Source organism: Nerophis ophidion, linkage group LG01 (genome assembly GCF_033978795.1).
Source record: "Nerophis ophidion isolate RoL-2023_Sa linkage group LG01, RoL_Noph_v1.0, whole genome shotgun sequence".
Lineage (NCBI taxonomy): Eukaryota > Metazoa > Chordata > Actinopteri > Syngnathiformes > Syngnathidae > Nerophis > Nerophis ophidion.
Genome location: NC_084611.1, coordinates 9,369,973 through 9,387,774, shown reverse-complemented (window position 1 = coordinate 9,387,774; position 17,802 = coordinate 9,369,973). Strand labels below are relative to the sequence as shown.

General features: G+C 40.7%; 1 protein-coding gene across 5 annotated transcripts in view; it reads left to right on the top strand.

Annotated features, from left to right (window-relative positions):
- LOC133549863 (selenocysteine insertion sequence-binding protein 2-like) overlaps nucleotides 1-17,802 on the top strand; it is a 66,078-nt gene that overhangs the window by 30,031 nt on the left and 18,245 nt on the right. For all 5 annotated transcript variants that reach the window (XM_061895736.1, XM_061895745.1, XM_061895753.1 and 2 more), the window contains 8 exons: nucleotides 1,837-1,905; nucleotides 4,366-4,486; nucleotides 5,875-6,041; nucleotides 6,125-6,254; nucleotides 7,070-7,247; nucleotides 7,333-7,553; nucleotides 13,488-13,642; nucleotides 14,749-14,926. In XM_061895736.1, the coding sequence (XP_061751720.1) occupies nucleotides 1,837-1,905; nucleotides 4,366-4,486; nucleotides 5,875-6,041; nucleotides 6,125-6,254; nucleotides 7,070-7,247; nucleotides 7,333-7,553; nucleotides 13,488-13,642; nucleotides 14,749-14,926 (1,219 nt within the window). The remainder of the gene's footprint in view (nucleotides 1-1,836; nucleotides 1,906-4,365; nucleotides 4,487-5,874; nucleotides 6,042-6,124; nucleotides 6,255-7,069; nucleotides 7,248-7,332; nucleotides 7,554-13,487; nucleotides 13,643-14,748; nucleotides 14,927-17,802) is intronic.

Here is a 17,802-nt window from a genome sequence, read left to right as displayed (position 1 = left end):
AGCTATTTTTTTATTGGCCTTTGACATGTTCTACAACTTTTGATTTATTCATTATTATTGAGGTATATTAGAAAGCTAGTTTTTATTGGCCCTCAACATGTTCTACAAATTGTATTAATTAATTATTATTGAGGTATGTTTGAAAGCTATTTTTTGTTGGCCCTAGACATGTTCTACAACTTTTGATTTATTCATTATAATTGAGGTATGTTAGAAAGCTAGTTTTTACTGGCCCCTAACATGTTCTACAAATTGTATTAATGAATTATTATTGAGGTATGTCTGACAGCTATTTTTTATTGGCTTTCGACATGGTCTACAACTTTTTATTAATACATTATTATTAAGATATGTTAGGAAGCAAGTTTTTTTTATTGGCCCCCAACATGTTCTACAAATTGTATTAATCAATTATTATTGAGGTATGTTAGAAAGCTATTTTTTTATTGGCCCTTGACATGTTCTACAACTTTTTATTTATTCATTATTATTGAGGTATATTAGAATGCTAGTTTTTATTGGCCCTCAACATGTTCTACAAATTGTATTAATTCATTATTATTGAGGTATGTTTGAAAGCAATTTTTTTATTGGCCCTCGACATGTTCTACAACTTTTATTAATTCAATATTAACAAATGTTGGAATGTTAGTTTTTTATTGGCCTTGGACATGTTAAACAACTTTTATTAATTCATTATTATTGAGTTATGTTAGATATTGGGATGGATACTCTTCACATATACGGTACCAATTCCTGGTAACTAGAAGGATACGCATTGCTACCAATTTTTGGGACTTTTGTTTATGTGTTGATAAAAAGTAATCATTTTTGGTAATAAAATATAATCTTTTAACATTTAGAAATGAGCTGATTGGGATTATTGCTGTTTGGCTCTTATTTATAATCCTGCTTTTTTAAAACATTGCTGAATCTCATTTTCAGATTTGAAAATAAGTTGCAATTACAGTTGCAAGTCCAATGACTTAGATGGCAGTAGTATATAGTTTATGGTGTGTTGTCTAGTCAGTTCAGTGCTAAATCTAGTCTTTTGTTGCGCCGTATAAAGTGTTAACACTGTAAGTAACTGATTGGAGCTGACTGATTGGAGGTGAAGGTCACCACACCTTTGGTCACGGAATCATGAGAGCTTTGCGTATCTGATAATAGAAAAGCACGATATAAATCTAATCCATTATTATTATTATTATTATTATTGTATTTTATTACGCACTAGAAGTTTAATTGTAACAGGCATCTTAGTGGTAGTTTTCTGTAACACATTTGTGGGTGTTACAATCGCCAATTAAAATAGCTAATGCTAATTAGGAGCATGTCAAAAGCAAAGCCAATCTACTGTATATTAGCATCAAGCTAGCACATATTTAGGAAATTGGAGCCTTATTTAACTTACGTTGGAGCGTTTTTCGAGTCTATTTCTTTGTTGGCATTGGAAATGGTGACGCTACCTAGAGGTAGTTTGGCTGAGTCCGCCCTCAGTGCTGCTGGAGTGATCGCCAAGTGCGAACGTGACGTCTCGCGCAACCTAGGTACTGTAACCTAGGTAACGGATTTGGCACCGAACTCTGCACCCATCCCTAGTTCGACAACTATTTGATTTTTCACCTTTTTTTCCAATTAGTTTAGTATATTCTGATGTATTAACATTGTTTTTTGCATGGTTAATGTACAAAATGTATTAAAGTTTCCCGTCGCATTATTTAATTTTTCATTATGTGGTCTTCAGTAGGAAAACTTTGCACCTCTACCAAATTATGATGTCATAAATTTGGAAAATAATGTACTCTGACTGTGCTTTTTTTTGTTTTATTTAAGGAGGACCAGCAAAACGAAACATCCCCTTTTGCCAAAACACAGGCCACAGAGGCAGCAAAGAAAGGACAGGTTTGGGTTTACCGTACTTTCTCCGAAATTGTATAAAGATGACAGAAAACCCAATCAGCAACCATATTCTACTTTTGGAAGTGTGTTTTTATCCTTTTTATTAAAACAAAAACTGGGTTAGGGTTTAACAGGGGATACTGTTAAAGTTGAAACTATTGTATCCGTGACGCTCCCATTGTATTGCTTCTCTATTGTGTTGCCGCCTATTTAGACAATGTCTGTGTTCATTCATTTCCAGTGGCGAGTACATCTATCCTGCTACACTGCAAAAAGTGAAATCTAAGTAAGATTAAATATCTCAAATAAGGGTGGTATTTCCTTATTTTCTGTCTGATAAGATAATTCTTCTCACTAAGCAGATTTTATGTTAGTGTTTTAATTGTTATAAAGTTGTTTCAAATGATCTCAGTAAGATTTTACAGCTTGTTGCTGTAATATTGAGTAAAACATACTTGAAACTAGAATATATTCTGTTGCAAAGCTGTGTCATCAACTCTCACAGGTATAAAACTACTTTTTTAAAATGATAAATTCTTATTTTAAGCATGGAAGAAAAATTACTTTGACACAATTGTGTCTCATTAAAACAGATGACAGCCGAATGGATTTCACTGTTTTATTTTCATTGAAGCAATAGAAAATACGTACTCATATATTAGTACACTTGTTATTAGTGAGAAATACGTATTCATATATTAGTTCACTTGTTATTAGTGAGAATATACTTATTTTAAGGTATTTTTGGGTTCATTGAGGTTAGCTAATTTTACCTGTTAGCTAATTTGACCTGTTTTGGAAAGGCTTGATGAGCCAAATTTTCTTGTTCTATTGGTAGATAGTTTTGCTTAGTTGAAATAAAATATCCCTAATTTTTTTGTTATTTTTCTTGTTTTTGAACACTTGATTTTTTGCAGTGTATACAGTTGTGATCAAAATTATTCAACCCCCACACAATTTTGGTGTTTTAGCAGGTTGGACATTTATTCCGTATTTTGTTCATAGTCATATCAAATAAAGATGCATTAAATAGACAAATGCAACTTTAATTACAACATTATATTTTGTAACAGTGTCATTTCTCTTAATATCTCATTGACAAAATTATTCAACCCCTTGAAGATCATAACTCTTAAGAACAGAATTTGAATAATGTCTTTTCAATCAGATGTTGAAAACACCTGTAGATGTGATTAGAACCATAACGAGAAACAATTAAACTGATTGAAAAAGACTGTGACGCTCAGCTTCTTGTAGATGGTCAATGGTGTATTTGCAACATGGTGAAGTCCAGGGAGTGGTCAAAGAATTCAAGAGAGGAGGTAATTTCTCTTCATAAGAAAGGATATGGATATAAGAAAATAGCAAAAACATTGCACATTCCAAGAGACACAGTTGGGAGTATAATTCGCAAGTTTAAAGCTAAAGGCACAGTGGAAACTCTACCTGGGCGTGGTAGAAAGAGGATGCTGTGAAGCGTACAGTGGTGAAAAATCCCCGGGTAACAGCTGAGGAACTACAACAGGACATTGCAGAGGGGAAAGCAGGTTTCGTCCCAGACAATAAGGCGCGCACTAAGAGATGAAGGCCTCCATGCCAGAACTCCCGGGCGCACCCCACTTCTGACTACCAGGCACAAGAAAAATAGACTCCAGTATGCCAAAAATCATCTGGACAAACCCCAAAGTTTTTGGGAAACTGTTTTATGGAGTGATGAGACAAAAGTGGAACTCTTTGGGCCTATGAATCAACATTATGTCTGGAGGAGAAAAAATGAAGAGACGTTGGACCTTTCAACAGGACAAGGATCCCAAGCATACCTCCAAATCAACATCAGAATGGTTGCAGAAGAAGGGCTGGAAGACTCTGGAGTGGCCTTCACAGTCGCCAGACCTAAATCCTCTAGAAAAGCTGTGGTGGGACTTGAAGAAGGCAGTTGCAGCACACAAGCCCAAGAATATGAATGAACTGGAGGCCTTTGCCCAAGAGGAATGGGCTAAAATACCTGTAGATGGTTGCAAGAAGCTTATGTATCACCTTTGAAGGATGTCATTACTGCCAAAGGGTGTTCTCCTAAGTACTAAAGATGCATGGAACTAGGGAGTTGAATCATTTTGTCAATGAGATATTAAGAAAAAATTCTTTTTTTTTTTGTGGTATTTTTTAAAATACAGTATTACAATTTAAGTTGCATTTGTCTATTTGACACATCTTTATTTGATATGACTATAAACAAAATACGGAATAAAGGTCCAACTTGCTAAAACACCAACATTTTGTGGGGGTTGAATCATTTTGATCACAACTGTACCAGCTGTATACTGATTGTCTGATAGTGCAAACAAGTTGACGTTCTGTATTATTGTCCGTTGAGAAGATACACTTCTGTTAAAATATGAAGAATGTACTCACTTCCCGGGGGCTACTGGACATCTTTTTTTTTTCTTACCCTTTTATATCCAGAGAGCTGAGAAGACCTCTGGGAAGAAGAGCAAAGCTCCGGTGCAGCTGGACATCGGCAGCATGCTGTCCGTGCTGCAAAACAAGCAAAAATCTGCAAAGGCCAAGCTGAACGTCATCTCAGGTGCGAGCCACAATCCATTTCACAAGTCCATTGATTGATGGATTGAAACTTTTTCATTAGTACATTGCACAGTACAGTACATATTCCGTACAATTGACCAGTAAATGGTAACACCTGAATAAGTTTTTCAACTTGTTTAAGTCTGGGTCCACGTTAATCCATTCATGGTACAAATATATACTATCAGCATAATAAAGTCATCACACAAGTTAATCATCAGACTATATACTTTGAATTATTTACATTATTTACAATCCGGGGGGTAAGATATCAATATACTTCAGTCATCAACAATTATATCATCTGAGAAATGGACATTGAAACAGTGTAGGTCTGACTTGGTAGGATATGTACACCGAGCGGTGAACATAGTGAGCTCAGAAAGCCTAAGAACAAGTATATAAATGTAATTATTTACATTTGATTATTTACAATCCGGGTAGGTGGGATGTGGTGGGGGTAGGGTGTTTGTCTATGGTTGTAGTTGCCTGGAGGTGGTCTTTTAGTTCGGTTTTGAAGGAGGGTAGAGATGTACTTTTTTTCCATATTGATGTGGCATAGAAGGAGAATGAGTTAAGACCTTTGTTAGATTGGAATTTGGGTTTGACGTGGTTTGTGGAACTCCCCCTGGTGTTGTGGTTATGGTGGTCATTTACTTTCTGGAAGTAGTTTCATGTACTTCGGTATCAGGGGAGGTGTAGCGGATTTTATAGACTAGGCTCAGTGCAAGTTGTTTTACTCTGTCCTCCACCCTTAGCCAGCCCTCTTTGGAGAAGTGGGTTGGATTGAGGTGTGATCTGGAGTGGAGGTCTAGAAGTGACCTGACTAGCTTGTTCTGGGATGTTTGGAGTCTAGACTTGAGGATCTTGGAGGTGCTGGGGTATCAGTAGGTGCATGCGTAGTCGAAAAGGGTTAAATGAGTTCCTGCTAAAATCTTGGTGCTTTTGTTGACCAGAAAGGAGATTCTGTAGACAAATATCGTTCGTTGGTTGACCTTTTTGATTACTTTGGTTGCCATTTTATCAGAGGAAAGATTAACCTTTTAGAATGGAACCTAGGAAGGTGACCTCAGATTTCCTGGTGATAACAATGTCACCCACTTTAATAGTGAGGTCACTGACTTTCTTAAGGTTGATTTAGGACCCAAATAGGATGCATTCCGTTTTACCCAAGTGTATGGATAGCTTATTGTCAGCGAGCCCAGGTGCAAATTCTACAGTGTTTGGCACTGAGGATTTTTTTCCACCTGTGACTTGTCCTTGCCGGATACCAGCGGGGCCGAGTCATCCGCAAACGGGAACAATTCACAGTCGCATGCTGATGACATGTTGTTTACATATATTAGAAACAGTAAGGCTCTAACAGTGAGTGTAAATGCTCCCCTCTAGTGGGTGGAGGACTCTCTGTCACCCACAAGCAAGCAGCGCCCTCCAAGAAGGCACCCTGGGAGCAGGACAAAATAGCCCACAACCCCCTGGACTCCACCAGCCCCTTAGTGAAGAAAGGCAAGCAGAGGGAGGTGCCCAAAGCCAAGAAACCTACTGCTCTCAAGAAGGTTCTTACAGACCCGGGAATATCTCAAGATATATATATTTCTAAAATCTATATTGTTGCTCAATTCTGCGTCTTCATCTTCAGGTCATCCTAAAAGAAAGAGAGGAGAGGAAGCAGAGACGTTTACTGGAGGAAAGCGGTCTACTGCCTGAAAATGAGTCCACGGTCATGCAGGACCTTGCGGAGGAGGAACAGGGCGACACAAGTCTGAAAGGTTTATTTATTTATCCATCCATCCATCCATCATCTTCCGCTTATCCGAGGTCGGGTCGCGGGGGCAACAGCCTAAGCAGGGAAACCCAGACTTCCCTCTCCCCAGCCACTTCGTCTAGCTCTTCCCGGGGGATCCCGAGGCGTTCCCAGGCCAGCCGGGAGACATAGTCTTCCCAACGTGTCCTAGGTCTTCCCCGTGGCCTCCTACCGGTTGGACGTGCCCTAAACACCTCCCTAGGGAGGCGTTCGGGTGGCATCCTGACCAGATGCCCGAACCACCTCATCTGGCTCCTCTCGATGTGAAGGAGTAGCGGCTTTACTTTGAGTTCCTCCCGGATGGCAGAGCTTCTCACCCTATCTCTAAGGGAGAGCCCCGCCACACGGCGGAGGAAACTCTTTTCGGCCGCTTGTACCCGTGATCTTATCCTTTCGGTCATGACCCAAAGCTCATGACCATAGGTGAGGATGGGAACGTAGATCGACCGGTAAATTGAGAGCTTTGCCTTCCGGCTCAGCTCCTTCTTCACCACAACGGACCGGTACAACGTCCGCATTACTTATTATTTATTTATTTATTTATTTATTTCGGCAATCTTCACATAAAACAAAGAACAACAACAAAAAAAGGAAAAAAAAAACACTCATTTGAGCAATGATTGAGCCGAAAGGGTGTAGGTTGAAGCAACGCTTATATAAACCTACCCCATCACAACAAGAACAAGGTTCAAAATATATAAAATCTAGAGCGAATGTAAGAAATCTGATCCTTTCCAGGCAAAACTCCACGTAATCTTCAAAATGTTTCTTTGTTATTAGAGGTGGACTTGGCTTCTGTTTTGGAAGGTAATGATGAGCTCCAAGTAAGCCCAAATGAAACCGAGAGCGAGGAGGCTGCAGAGACAAACCAAGTGGAGGCTTACGAGGAGCAGAGCGTCCAGAGCGCTCCCCTCCCAACGCCTGATCGACCCAAAATCCACAGCAGGAAGTTCAGAGAGTGAGTCCAGGTCTTCTCATTAAATATCCGGTTTTACGTCTTTGTGTTTTTTTCCTTATGTTTTGACTGAGACGGTCTGCGTCAGGTACTGCAGCCAGATGCTGAGCAAAGACGTCGACCAGTGCGTGACGTCGCTGCTGAAGGAGCTGGTTCGCTTCCAGGACCGCCTCTACCAGAAGGACCCCATGAAGGCCCGCATGAAGAGGCGCCTCGTCATGGGCCTCCGAGAGGTGCAGAAGCACCTCAAGCTTAGGAAAGTCAAGTGTGTCATCATCTCCCCCAACTGTGAGCGCGTCCAGGCTAAAGGTACTCATGTCCTTCTCTGTGCTTTCTTGTTCTCAGTTTCTTAGTCCTCCATGATCTTGTAGATGTTTGGTCTTTTTTTAGATGTTTTAGTTGCACCTACTAATCAAACTCAAGGCCCAGGGGGCAGATCTGACCCACCTCATTATTTTATATGGCCTGAAAAAGCCTGAAGATATTGTGCGTCAAAGCACTTCATTTTTCTTACTAAACTTACTTGGGGCGGTATAGCTCGGTTGGTAGAGTGGCCGTGGCAGCAACTTGAGGCTTGCAGGTTCGATTCCCGCTTCCGCCATCCTAGTCACTGCCGTTGTGTCCTTGGGCAAGACACTTTACCCACCTGCTCCCAGTGCCACCCACACTGGTTTGAATGTCCATCCATCCATCCATTTTCTACCGCTTATTCCCTTTTGGGGTGGCGGGGGGCGCTGGCGCCTATCTCAGCTACAATCGGGCGGAAGGCGGGGTACACCCTGGACAAGTCGCCACCTCATCGCAGGGCCAACACAGACAGACAGACAACATTCACACTCACATTCAAACACTAGGGCCAATTTAGTGTTGCCAATCAACCTATCCCCAGGTGCATGTAACTTAGATATTGGGTTTCACTATGTAAAGCGCTTTGAGTCACTAGAGAAAAGCGCTATATAAATATAATTCACTTCACTAATTCACTACTTGTTCTTTCAATTTTGACAGGATAATTGCATCTTCTGTATGTATTTGCATGTCATTTATTGAAACATTTGTTCATTGGGTTTTTAGCCACATCATTGACAGGAACAGTCAAACACATCAGATGCTACTCTTGCCCCACCCGCAAAAAGTAGAAAAAAAACAACAACAAAAACAATCATAATAAATACGTTAAGAAAAAAACAGATAGATATCAACATAACAGCACAGACATCTGCATTCCTGAATGGCCCAAGAGCATACAACAAACAAGCATACAAAAGGCTCATCAACAACCTACGTTTAAATTGTTTTAATTGGGGTTAATTTGGGGATCAGTCACTCCTACATATTTCAGAAAAGCACCCCAAAGTTCTTGAAACTTGGCAAAACAACCATTCACTGTCAGCCTCTTTTTTTCCAGTTTGAGAAAAAAAATCATCAATCAATCAATCAATGAATGGGTTGAATGGGTTGTACTTGTATAGCGCTTTTCTACCTTCAAGGTACTCAAAGCGCTTTGACACTACTTCCACATTTACCCATTCACACACACATTCACACACTGATGGAGGGAGCTGCCATGCAAGGCGCTAACCAGCACCCATCAGGAGCAAGGGTGAAGATAATAAAAGAATAATAGAAATAATAATAAAATAACATCAATAATAATAAAATAATAAAAGAACAATACTCATCTATAAAACAAATAAAGGAACAGTATTCTTATATAAGGCTAATAAAGGAACACTATTCTTATATGAGGCTAATAAGGGAACAATAGTCTTATATAAAGCTAATAAAGGAACAACATTCTTATATAAGGCTAATAAAGGAACAACATTCTTATATAAAGCTAATCAAGGAACATTGTAATGTAAAAATAATAAAGGAACATTATTATATAAGGCTGATAAAATAACAATATTCTTATATAAAGCTAATAAAGGAACGATATTCTTATATAAAGGGTGCCACACACACAATGTTTACTTATATAGTTCTAAATCACTAGTGTCTCAAAGGGCTGCACAAACCACTACGACATCCTCGGTAGGCCCACATAAGGGCAAGGAAAACTCACACCCAGTGGGACGTCGGTGACAATGACTATGAGAACCTTGGAGAGGCATAGCTCGGTTGGTAGAGTGGCCGTGCCAGCAACTTGAGGGTTGCAGGTTCTATTCCCGCGTGTGCCATCCTAGTCACTGCCGTTGTGTCCTTGGGCAAGACACTTTACCCACCTGCTCCCAGTGCCACCCACACTGGTTTAAATGTAACTTAGATATTGGGTTTCACTCTGTAAAGCACTTTGAGTCACTTGAGAAAAGCGCTATATAAATATAATTCACTTCACTTCACTTCACGAAAGCAATGGATGTCGAGCGGGTCTAACATTATACTGTGAAAGTTCAATCCATAATGGATCCAACACAGCCGCGAGAGTCCAGTCCAAAGCGGATCCAACACAGCAGCGAGAGTCCCGCATCAGCATAACAGTGAAAGCTAACACCGTATTTGCGTATGATGTCACCCAGCGGCAGCATGTATAAACTGAAGAGCGCAGGGCCAAGGACCGAACCCTGGGGAACTCCACACGTTACCTTAACGTAGTCCGAGGTCACACTGTTATGGGAGACACACTGCATCCTATCAGTAAGATAAGAGTTAAACCGAGACAGTGCTAAGTCTGACATACCAATTCGTGTTTTGATACGTTCTAATAAAATATTATGATTGACTGTATCGAAATGTATGGTATGGACATCTTCAATCCAGCCGGTATGGCAAGGAGGCGATGTTGCCTTTGAATACCATAAGGAGACTTTTAGCCAACAAAGTAGTTTATGCTACAAAATGTATTTTATATTTGCGAAGGGTAGCTAAATGATGTGCTGCCACAAATAGTGCACTTCGAAAATTCGGGTCAATCCTTTTGCCAGTGACCACAACCAAAGTCTTAAAAATGTCCTTCCAATAGATATTCAGGGATGGGCAGCTGCATCAGGATTCAGATATTCCGTCATACATCTTATGTGGTCGAACATCTGTATAGTAAGTATGATGTATAGCAGGGGTGGGCATTACGTCGATCGTGGAGAGTGTGTCAGTCGATCGCGAGCCAGGCATTAAAAAACTAGGCATAAAAATGAGCAATCATCAATCTTCACCAAGACTTCACTTTCGTGAGTTGTTTGACATTCTCGGCACCCGAGGATTTTGTCAGATGAAGCTGGCTGCTGCGCGCTCATTATTAAAAAAAAAATCACTGACAGGACGAGAGAAACACTTTTTATTTCAACAGACTCTTGGGCCGTACCTGCTGTCAAAACTCTAAGACCGACTGCACAGTTCCTGTCTTCACCATAAAAGACCTGCTTCATCCTGCCTGTGCTAACAAAATAAGAGTATCAGAAAGCTAGCAAGGTACGGAGTTTGAGGCCAATGTATTTCTCCCCCGCCCTCAGCGACCGCTCCCTCTCCTCGCTCGCCCACACACTCACTGACGTCACTCACCTGCTGCAATACATCAAAGGGCCACACACACACATATGCTACTCTCATAGATAGATAGATAGATAGTACTTTATTGATTCCTTCAGGAGAGTTCCTTCAGGAAAATTAAAATTCCAGCAGCAGTGTACAGAGTTGGGATCAATTTAAAAAAAAAAAAAAAAAAAAAACAAACATAACAAAGTGTTTAAAAAGGAGTATGCAAGTTGGACAAACGAGATGCCAAATTTAAAGGCAACATCGCCTCCTTGCCACACTTGCTGGATTGAAGATGTCCATTTTTTTTCTCAAACTGGAAAAAAGAGGCTGACAGTGACAGAAAGGAGGACTTTTCTTCTCTTCCATTTGAAAATGCGGACGTAATCAGCACCACTGTCTGATTCCAATCAATGCAAGTCATCAGAATCAGGTAATACACCAACTTATATTCTTGTCTTCGTGAAAGAAAGACATCTATATGTGTTAAACATGCTTGTATTATCATTAAACACCATTAACTTGTTAACAAAAATGTCTCTTTCATAAATAAATAAATGTAAATTATGAATATGAATGAGATAGATTTCCTCGACTTGGTCAATTGAAAAGTAGCCCGCCTGCAGAAAAAGTGTGAGGACCCCTGATGTATAGGCTTGCATTGGATGAGGCTTAAAGGGGAACATTATCACAATTTCAAAAGGGTTAAAAACAATAAAAATCAGTTCCCAGTGGCTTGTTGTATTTTTTGAAATTTTTTTCAAAATTTTACCGGTCTCGGAATATCCCTAAATAAAGCTTTAAAGTGCCTTATTTTCGGCTCTCTGCGAAGACACTGGCCATTTCCCTGTGACGTCACACAGTGCTGCCAATGTAAACAAACAATGGGAATACCACAGCAAGATATAGCGACATTAGCTCGGATTCAAACTCGGATTCCAGCGACTTAAGCGATTCAACAGATTACGCATGTATTGAAACAGATGGTTGGAGTGTGAAAATATTGAAGAAACTGAAGCTATTGAGCGAATAGCTATTGACGCTATTCATAGCCATAGCATGGCCGAATAGCTGCGTTAGCATCGCTGGTAAAATGTGCGGACCAAACGATCAGGACTTTCGCATCTTTTGACACTGGAGCAACTTAAATCCGTCGATTGGTAAGTGTTTGTTTCGCATTAAATGTGGGTGGAAGGAAACGTAATATAGTTGCAAATGCATCTACAGGTTATCCATACATCTCTGTACCATGTCTGCTTTAGCACCGCCGGTAAATAGCATGTTAGCATCGATTAGCGTAGCATGTTAGCATCGATTAGCTGGCAGTCAACATCAACAAAACTCACCTTTGTGATTTCGTTGACTATCGTTGCAAATGCATCTGCAGGTTATCCATACATCTCTGTGCCATGTCTGGCTTAGCATCGCCGGTCAAATGTGGAGACACTCTGGCACATTCAATGGGGGTCTGGCGGCAGACACTTTGGCATCTTCGGGCCAGTGGTGCAACTTGAATCCCTCCCTGTTAGTGTTGTTACACCCTCCGACAACACACCCACGAGGCATGATGTCTCCAAGGTTCCAAAAAATAGTCCAAAAAACGGAAAATAACAGAGCTGAGACCCGGTGTTTGTAATGTGTTGAAAATGAAAATGGCGGGTGTGTTACCTCGGCGACGTCACATTCTGACGTCATCGCCTCCAGCGCGATAAACAGAAAGGCGTTTAATTCGCCAAAATTCACCCATTTAGAGTTCGGAAATCGGTTAAAAAATAGATGGTCTTTTTTTCTGCACCATCAAAGTATATATTGACGCTTACATAGGTCTGGTGATAATGTTCACCTTTAAAATAGAAGACCTATAAAATCTACTTAAAATCTACATACAGCTATTTTCAGATAGGGTCGCTCCTAAATCCTCCTCCTCAAGTGACATAACTGAATTAAGAGACTCAGGACGTGAAATATAAATGTGGTTATAAATACGTGCAATTGATCCTTTTAACGTTGGAAACAGTGTCAGAAACCCCTAAAACTGTGTCAGCCGGCAAATTTGGAAACCTAAGGAATGTACTATGAACAAAGTTGCTGGAAAAAGGCAAAAGTGTTGTCAACGACTATACATTTTTAATGTCGTTGATCCTCAGACTTAACCATCTTAAAAAGGTACAATGGTTAGCAGTGATGGGTGCAAGACTAGAAATATTCTGCAAGCCAAAATAGCACTTAAAGTGAACCCAAATCCTAAATGAGGTTTTTACGATTGGATTTTTCGTAAAACCGAATGCTGATTAGTGAATGGGAGAGTGAACCAGAGATACTGGTTCGGTTTAGTATTTTTAACTGTAATGTTATTTGATCATGAAAAAACATTGTTTTAACTTATAGTCCAAAATGTTTTCAATAAAATACTTAAATATCTGTTAATTTCAAAACAAACTATCCATCGGTTTGCACGTAAAAAAAATTAAATCCATTAAATCGGCAATTGTGCACTAATATCATATGTTAAAATTCATATGTATTCATTGTTACAAGTGGCCCTAATAGGGCAGCTATAGTGTGACTTGGCCCTTCAATTAAAGTTTTGACACCTCTGCTAGTCTTTCTGGATGTCTTCTTCCATTTTGCCAGCAGAGGGCGACCCTTAACATGTAAATCAGGGTGTCCTAAAGTGTGATCCCATACAGTGCACTTCAACTACAACGATAAACATATTGTTAAATTAATACCTGTCTCTTCTTTTCCACGCATGATTGACCATTCCAGGAGGTCTGGATGAGGCTCTTCACAACATCATCGACACCTGTCGGGACCAAGAGGTGCCCTTCATCTTTGCCCTCTCCCGCAAAGCATTAGGGCGCTGCGTCAACAAGATGGTGCCCGTCAGTCTGGTGGGCGTCTTCAACTATGACGGCGCACAGGTTGGTGTAACGCTCGCAGTAGCAGGACACTCATGCTACGGTTTCTTTGATGGAGATCAATCAATCAATCAATGTTTATTTATATAGCCCCAATTCACAAATGTCTCAAAGGACTGCACAAATCATTACGACTACAACATCCTCGGAAGAACCCACAAAATGGCAAGGAAAACTCACACCCAGTGGGCAGGGAGAATTCACATTCAGTGGGACGCCAGTGACAATGCTGACTATGAGAAACCTTGGAGAGGACCTCAGATGTGGGCAACCCCCCCCCTCTAGGGGGCCGAAAGCAATGGATGTCGAGCGGGTCTAACATGATACTGTGAAAGTTCAATCCATAGTGGCTCCAACACAGCCGCGAGAGTTCAGTTCAAGCGGATCCAAGACAGCAGCGAGAGTCCCGTCCACAGGAAACCATCTCAAGCGGAGGCGGATCAGCAGCGTAGAGATGTCCCCAACCGATACACAGGCGAGCGGTCCATCCTGGGTCCCGACGAGCGGTCCATCCTGGGTCTCGACTCTGGACCGCCAGTACTTCATCCATGGTGATCGGACCGGACCCCCTCCACAAGGGAGGGGGGGACATAGGAGAAAAAAGAAAAGAAGCGGCAGATCAACAGGTCTAAAAAGGTTTATTTAAAGGCTAGAGTATACAGATGAGTTTTAAGGTGAGACTTAAATGCTTCTACTGAGGTAGCATCTCGAACTGTTACCGGGAGGGCATTCCAGAGTACTGGAGCCCGAACGGAAAACGCTCTATAGCCCGCAGACTTTTTTTGGGCTCTAGGAATCACTAATAAGCCGGAGTCCTTTGAACGCAGATTTCTTGCCGGGACATATGGTACAATACTATCGGCAAGATGGGCTGGAGCTAGACCGTGTAGTATTTTATACGTAAGTAGTAAAACCTTAAAGTCACATCTTAAGTGCACAGGAAGCCAGTATAGCCAGTATAGGTATATATGTATGTATATATGTATATAAAGGTATATACAGTACAGGCGTAATATGATCAAACTTTCTTGTTCTTGTCAAAAGTCTAGCAGCCGCATTTTGTACCAACTGTAATCTTTTAATGCTAGACATGGGCTTCTGTCTGTCAGGATTACTACCACAAGATGATAGAGTTGTCATCCGAAGCCAGGCGGGCATACGAGGCCATGCTCTTGAGTGTGGAGCAACATGGTCATGGCGATCAGGATTCCGACCTGGAGGACCAGAGCGCAACCAAGCTGAGCGAGGCGGAGCAGTCGGAGCCGGAATCAGAGGAGCCGGGATACAGTAAGTTCTGATTTATGACCAATTAACTGCCGTCTCTTATTGTAGTTCGGTGTGTTACTGCTTGTTAAAAAAACAGTTGCATTCACAGCTGTGGCTGTAGGCAACCTCCTGGTGTAGTTATTATTCATTAACTTCACAAGGTGGCAGTATCTGCATTGTAAGTACCATGCGTGGTCAGCAACCCGCATCTTTACCTACTTCTGCATGCATTTAAAAATGTTGGTTTCCCTAATTAACTGTGGCTGCAATAAACTTATCAGCGCTAAAATGCTGGCCTTGCTGCTATTAGACTAGGGCAGGGCTATTCAACTGCCATTTGGCCCGCCGAACATCACCCAAATGGGATTGATGAAACTATTCAAACAAGGGTTGCTCATGTATGTAGTACTCCCACCGCCCCGCAGGGGTTGACAGCGAGACATAGTTGTCACAATCAAGCAGCAGTTAGGTGGTTCGGAAAAGCTCCATTCTAACCAGACATGACACTATCAACACTGAAAAAAGAAAATTAGATCTTGAAAATCAGACTTTCAACAGCGAATGGACGGCAAAATATGGATTTATTGAGAATACAGTGGGGATACTGATGTCAACTTTCTAATGAGGTAAACGCAGTCTCCAAAGAATATAACCTGCGGAGGCACTTTGTGACCAAACGTCCCAATTTCGATGCATTTCGGATTAGGGCCGGGCGATAAATATCGATATACTCGATATATCGCGGGTTTGTCTATGTGCGATACAGAAAATGACTATATCGGGTAGGGGTGTAACGGTACGTGTATTTTTATCGAACCGTTTCGGTACGGGGGTTTCGGTTCGGCACGCGGACATACCGAACAAGTTCGGAAGCAGAAGTCTTCACAAGCTGCTCTGCTTTCTGCCTCTGTCTCTGCCTCATTGTCTTGCCCACACAATCATCTGATTGGTTACATACAAAGCCAATCAGCAGTGCGTATTCAGAGCGATGTAACAGCCAATCAGCAGTGCGTACTCAGACTTCAGAACGATGTAGTCAATGCTTTAGCGTCGAGCAGATATTCGTTTAGCAGGGGAGGAGTGGACTCTACCCAAATTATACTAAACACTTCCCTGTCACAACTATTACAAACATCACTATGACCCCGTTGACCTTCTAGAAACTTATACTGCAGCTCAGCTCGCTCACAGTATAGGCTTGAGATGAAGGCTAATTAGCTTTTTGCGTAACGTTAGCTCATTTTTGTGTGTGCGTGCGTGTTTTAGGGGCAGCAAAGCCCTGTCTGTCTGTTATTTCATTGAACTCCATTGTGTTTAGGGATGAATAGTGTCTCCTATTGCAATTGTACTATTTTTTAATCTATAGTTACATGAATCATTAGTAATGTAGCAGCCTAGTTTTGAATAGCAGGGTCCCTGCTATCACATGTTGATAAAAATACAACATTTACATAATAAAAGTCAACTACAGGCTTCCCAAATGCTGTAATAAATCAAGCATGATGAGTTGACATTAAACAGTTTCAGTGGAAACTGTTTAATGTTAAACTTTTTATATGTAGAAGAAAGGTTTTGTCATTTTATTTAATCAAAGCAACAACTTGAGGCAGTTTAATGTGGATTAACGTGGGCAGAATTATTATAGTGTTCCCAATGTTAAAAGGATAAAGCCATTGTTTACAAATTTGCTAAATAAATAACCAAAAAATTTATATTTTGTTGATTTCTTACTGTACGGAAAATGAACCGACCCGTCACCTCTAAACTGAGGTACGTACCGAACCGAAATTTTTGTGTACCGTTGCACCCCTAATATCGGGATATTCGAGTATATGTCCTCACACAGTTGCTTTTATCTGCGGGCATTACACTACAGGCTCTTCTCACTCTTTCTTGTCTCTCCTTCTCACAGAGACATAAAACAAGCGCACCTTCTTACTTATGTATACACCTTCGCGGAGCATAGAGGTCGCGGCATGGGTTTTGATTGATTGGAACTTTTATTAGCAGATTGCACAGTACCTATTCCGTACGATTGACCACTAAATGGTAACACCCGAATAAGATTTTCAACTAACATTACTAACAATTCATGTTAGTAATGTTAGCTGTGGTGCGAGTGGTAATACTAGAGAAAGATGGTGCGAATCTGGTAACAAAGGAAGGAAGAATGGATTCCCAAGAAAAACAGCAGGGGGTCCATCGTCTGGCGGTGGTTTGGCTTCAAGCGGGAATATGTCGAACAGACGACTGTAATATGTCAAGTGTGGGGCAAAAAGTAGCATTACTGCTAATATGTAGCATCATTTGAAAAGTCACCTGTTAGAGAATGAAGAGTGCTTGAAACTCTACATGTCAACATATCCGTTCGGTGCCACACCAACAAAATGCCGAGGCAACCATTTTTACATCAACACCATATGACAAAAATAGTCAACAACGGAAGGAGATAACGTCCGCAGGAATCTACCGCATTGCGAAGGACATACACTATTTGATTTCCTATTATGCTGCTCATTTTTATTTGACACCTATTGAAATATCTTGTGTGACATCATGCACAAAAGTGTACTTTATTCGTTTTTAACTATTGTAGTGGCGTTCTGTACAAAAAGTGCATTTTAATTTAGTGTTGTTTTGATATGCCATCTTAGTGACATCATGCACAAAAGTGCACTCATAGCTTGTTTTAAAATGTCTCTGACAATCTTGCACTTTCTGTTTTGAAATGATCTGAATGTTTGTGCCACTGCTTAATAACTGTTTAATAAATACACTTTTGGTCATTTGATTTAGTTGTGATTTCCCTCTGCATGAAAGTTTTAAATGAGCCTATATTAATGCAGTATGAAGAATAATGTTTTAATGTAGACACAGAATCTTCATACTGCTGTGAT